At 33.7% G+C, this 5,685-nt stretch overlaps 1 protein-coding gene across 1 annotated transcript in view; it reads left to right on the plus strand.

Annotated features, from left to right (window-relative positions):
- Positions 1-5,685, plus strand: part of LOC118743562 (obscurin) — a 434,461-nt gene that overhangs the window by 251,572 nt on the left and 177,204 nt on the right. Inside the window, exons 16-17 of the mRNA XM_036476326.1 lie at positions 4,127-4,990; positions 5,044-5,149. Coding sequence (XP_036332219.1) covers positions 4,127-4,990; positions 5,044-5,149 — 970 coding nt within the window. The remainder of the gene's footprint in view (positions 1-4,126; positions 4,991-5,043; positions 5,150-5,685) is intronic.

A 5,685-nucleotide genomic window follows, 5' to 3' on the forward strand; every position in this document is an offset into this window, starting at 1 on the left:
CTCTTCCAGCCTCTTCAACTGCTGCTGAGCGGTTGTGTATATACATGGAATGGCGCCGGGCCGCAAGCATCTTCTGGTTTGTAGTCCTTTAAAAGAAAATATGTACATATGTATGTATTATAACAAAAATGTTGAAACTAATATGTTCGTCTTTAAAATGGTCCATACAAATTCTCCACGTTTTTGGTTTAAAAACTTTAGATCGCCAGCAAAACTTCAACCATTTCTCTCGCTGTTTCGGATCCTTTGGGAAACGGAAAAAAGATCTTTTTTTTCAGATGGGTCCCTGCGTTGGCTTACACAATTCCACACCGCACACTGCATTGCAATTTTTATTCTATGTAAATTTATTTCATTTGCTTAGCGTATTTAACTGCGTATTTCAATTGCTTCACTTTTCACGCTGCTTGTTATTTTTGCTGTTTTGTCGCCCTTGTCGGCAAGCTGAACAGCTGATTGCCAAATTTTACAAGAGAGGAGTAACGGACCTGCGCAGTGCGCAACCTTTAATATATAAACCTTGGCCGTTGCTATTTGAATTTCCGTCTGTGCTTCGCTATGTACAGAATTGTCGTTGTTCGCTGTCCACGCATTAGACTGCGATGGTGAAATACATGTATGTGCACCCCAATGTACGTGTCGGCCGTATACGTTTGCCGATGAGGTTTGTATGTTCGCTTGCACTGAAGCGCTAGGCACTGGGTACTCCGAAGCTGAGCCACCATAAATCGTCGGCGGCCAATCGTTAGCTTGAGTACACCAGGCTGTTGCAGCAGAATTTTCCGTTGTTGGCACGTATGTATAGGGTTCGAAATTTCAGACTTTGGTATCGATACTGAGTACTCATTCTGGCATCGAGCTCATGGTATCGATACCCTAAAAGTATCAGGGAAAAAGTATCGATACTACTCAGTATCGGACTCATTATAATACGTTTTTTGGGATACTTAAAATATTTTATTCTTCAATCGTATATCTAGTTATTTCCTGAAAATAAAACAATATAAATTTAAAATATTTGATTTTTATTTCATTGCAGAACTTACCTTCACGTTAGAAGTAATTTTAGTGTTAAATGTACAAACATACATACAAATATATATATATATATATATATATATATATTTATACTTTCACGAATCTCAATTTTTATTAAGACATTTTTTTAAACTTTTTGGGTATGCATTTTCAATTTTAGTATAATAATGTGCAAGTTTGAATTAAAAGTCAACGGTAGTAGGCTACACGTAATAATTTGGCTACACGTAAATTTGAATAGGTTATAAAACTGCATACCCAAAAAGTTTCTAAAAATTCTGCATTTTCGTGAACTTTGCACAAAGTTTTATGACCTTATTCATAAAAAATAAAAAAGGTTTATAAACTGAAAAATGTATGAAAATGTCATTTTATTAAGCTCTAAAGCTAAACCTACTCTATTTTTTATGAATATGGCCATTAAACTTTAACTTATTTGGCTTATGATATGCAACAGACTACACGCAATTTCAGTTTATTTTAAGTGATGGACAAAATTGAATGATAGTAATCCATATAAGCAAAGAAAGCAATGGAAGAAAAAATTTAAAAAGTGTATTTTTTAAAAAGTATTCGATACTACGATTACTTTGCAGTATCGAGTAAAATCACCACATAAGGTATCGAGTATTAAAGTACACATTTTTATACCCTAAGTATCGATACTTACTCAATATCGATAGTATCGTTCGAACCCTACGAATGTATGTTTAGATGAAACCAATGTCGTCATGACTGGCGACGAACAACTCAATGGGATGCTACGATTTTAGATTTGCGATTCCACGAAGGAATTTTCTTTTTCCGCACTTATATTTATCGCGCTTGCGAAACGTTCTTCGCTGAAATGTTCACACAGTTTTTCCACGAGGTGTGCTTTGTTGCCGACGGTAGATAAACCTAAACTTCGCAATTTTTCACGCAATTGCTCAACTTTTAGTTCACTGAATTTCGGCATTTTCGAATGCATTCGTTTCCACAAACGTATGTATGTATGTAGTTTATCTAGCCGCGCGAACACGTTAACTTTCCGCCGTTTATGCGCCAGCAAAAATCACAACGCAATATTATAGTTTTTTTTTCGTTACGAGTGGCACACGGGCACACCTCACTTCTGAAAATATGTCACTTGTACTTTAGTGACTAGTGTTTTTATTACATTTAAAATAGATATATCAATTAATTAGTGTTTTTATTACATTCGAGTTATATGTATCAGGATAGCACACTTTACAGCTTGAGAGCACCGGCACGACTGTCAATTACTTTTTCATCCTTCTCTTTTGTCGTTGTTGACCGGTGTTGCCATGTCAGTTGACACAAGGTTGCTAAAATATTTGGAGATATGTACATATTTTATATTTTTCGAAAATAACTATTATTGTCGCGGAACCTACCAAAATCCAATCTAGCCTACCAACCTACTAAATGGAAAAAAATCTAGCAGTTTTGGTAGGAAAAGCTCTTGTTTGGCAACACTGCACTATGGGAAATTTGAGCCTATTTTGTGGCCAAAAGTAAATTTCTTGGCTTGCTTGAAATTAATTATTTTTGTCTTATCTTACAGAGAATACTTCAGAGTAAAAAACAGTATATTCTGTTTTTCGATAAATTGACTTACCGTTCATTTGGTAACCCACAAACAGATAGTTTCGAAACTTTCTGTAAACGAAAAATGTGTAGCTTGATTTTGTGCCACTTTCAAATGCGTGTATCCCGTAGTCTATGTATTTGCTGCTTTTCAAAGTGAAAAGAGGAAAGAAGGAGTGACGGTTAGCAGAGTATTTACCAATTAAAACTTTTATTATAGATTAAAGGTTGTGCCAAAGAAACGTCCACATTTAAGTGACTTTAAAGTGAAATTGTACAATAAAAAAAAACTTTATTCATTGTTTTAAAAAAATGGTAAAAACGTTTAAAAAAAACTCTTCATAAATCGGTAGAATAGTCCCTGATCTCTTATTTCCCCATAACCTTATACTGCGATTTTGTGCGATATTAAAAAAATTATAATTTTTCTTAGGTAACTACTTGGTACAAAATCATGAGCTTTATGAAATAATTCACGGTGTTATAATTTAAAAGTTGGAAAAAACCTGTCAGATAACAAAGAAAAAGTTTTAAACTTAAGATCAGTGGAGGATTCGAGTCGGTATTTAAAATAGAACGTACGAGGCATCTGTTTATTGGGTTGGGGTCCACTGGACCCCGTGTGACCATTACGCTATTTTTTGGAGGTGCGACCATTACGGGTTAATTTTTGCGCGGCAAGGCCACTAGTTCTAGTTCTACTACTGGGCCAAGTTTTAAATTGATATCTCAACTTTTAGAATTTTGGCCACAAAATAGGGTCAAATTTCCCATAGTGCACTGGTTCAGCTCCTTATCTAACAAAAACAGTATAAGTCTTAATTTCAAACTTTGTACAAAAACTTTATAAACTGCACAAACCTTTCATCCCAATTAAAAGTATTTTAACTAGAATTTCTAAATTAATTTTTGATATGCAGTTTTATAGCTTATTAAAATCTGCTATAATAAAGTGGCAGTTTGAAGTTGGTAAAAAATCACCTTGATTTTTGTTCAATTGTTTTTTTTTTAAGACGGTGTTATGCACTCTTTTCCATATAAAAAAAAATTTTGGTAAGTAAGAAAATGAGTGATACCGTCAGAAAAAAAATATCAAAAATCAACGCAGTTTTTTAGCAACTTTAAATGTGCAGTTTATTATATATAGTAGATTTTAAAAAGCTACAAAACTGCATACCAAAAATTAATTTAGAAATTAAAATTAAAATACTTGGAATTGGGATGAAAAGTTTGTGGAATTTTTATAATTTTTGTACAAAGTCTGAAATTTGGATTTATGTGGTATTTGTTAGATAAAGAGCTGTACTTTTATATAAAAAGACAGAAGGTAAATAGTCAAAACTGTTTGAAATGTTGAGGCTCTATCGTTTTGTCGCGGGCTGTATCTTCGCAAAAATGCAAAACGGCTCAAACCAGCCATTCAGATATGAGATACCCAAAAATCATAGATCATTTACACTTTGCTAAAATTATTAAAAAAAAAATTTTCTTCTTTCAGCTGGACCTAGAATCAAAAGGGTAAATGATGTATCTTGTTTTGCCGGTGAAACAATCAAACTGGAAATAGAAATCGATGCTTTTCCTAAACCTCTTATTAATTTAACAAATAACGGTAGAGATATTACTAATGATGCAAACGTAAAACTTTCCACTAGTTCAATAGGAAAATGTACTGAGAATATTGTATTAGAAGTTAGCAACATAGAACTCCATCAAAGTGGAAACTATTCAATTCGAGCTACAAACGATATAAGCCAATCTTCTGAATATTGGCAGTGCATTGTTAAATCAAAACCAATTATAATAAAGCATTTAGAGGAGGAATACGTAAATGGGGAAAAGGAAACCGTTATAATGAGTGTTAAAGTTGATGCTTTTCCGGAAGCTAAAGTCCGATGGTTTCAAGACGGGAATGAGATTAATTTCGTCAATAATGTAAAATATAGCTCCTCTGTGGAAGGGAATGAACATGTACTTAAAATAAAAGAAGTAACTCGCGTCGACTCCGCAAAATATGAAGTAATAGCAGAAAATGAACATGGCTGTGCATCAAGTGAAACAAAATTATTAATAAAATGCACTCCGGAACTCACAAAGAAGTTGTCAAATATTATAGTCACCGAAGGTGATTGCAATGTTGATTTAGAAGTTCGTGTTCATGCTTACCCACCGCCGAAGATTCAATGGTATATAGATGGTATAGAGATCGATGAAAAAAGAAAAGAATTTCGCCGAGTCGAGGAGAACAACGTATACAAATTGGTACTTAAAGAAGTCAACACATCAATGCAGGGCACATATTGCTGTAAAATTATGAACGATTATGGAAAACTTGAGAATGAATGCATAGTGACAGTAAACTGTAACTATCATAGTAACACACAGTAAAATCAAAACTAAAATTTTCAATTATAGGTAAACCAAAAATTAGAAAACCATTGAAGGATACTGAAGTTCAAGCAAATGGAACGCTTACTTTAGAAACCGACATTTATGCAGTGCCCGAACCAACTGTTAAGTGGTAAGTTTCCTGACAATAAAAGTATTTTATTTTACAACACTTTCATCAACTTAAAATGTTCTTTGTCCAGACACTTTTGCTATAATCACAGTTCATATAAAAAGTTTAGACATCAACCTCGTCGGTGGATAACATATCAAAGAACACACAATTAGGCATTACAGGTAGATGTCGCCTCGCCGGAAGTAGTGAAATATTGCGGCAAAAAAAAAGCACTACATACGTTACAGCGGAAATGGACGACACGCCATTTCTTTAAATTAAATTAATTGGTGCTCGTATGTATGTACATACATATATGCATGTGCGTATAGTGAAAGAGAATATAAATAACGTCTGATAAAATCCAATACTTATGTATCAGAATTTCGTAGAATTACACAGGATCACAAATTTTAATTTTGATTTTGTTCTCCAGATGCCACTATCCAATTTGTATGTAGAATTGCTCGCTGATTCAAAACATCAAGTTAATTTGTTTTGTTTACGGGGTTACTGAGCTACCTCGGCCGATGAAGAATAAAAATGAAAGTAAA

The sequence above is a fragment of the Rhagoletis pomonella genome, unplaced genomic scaffold (assembly GCF_013731165.1).
Source record: "Rhagoletis pomonella isolate Grant_MI unplaced genomic scaffold, Rhpom_1.0 Rhpom_scaffold_00007, whole genome shotgun sequence".
NCBI classification, from domain to species: Eukaryota; Metazoa; Arthropoda; class Insecta; order Diptera; family Tephritidae; genus Rhagoletis; species Rhagoletis pomonella.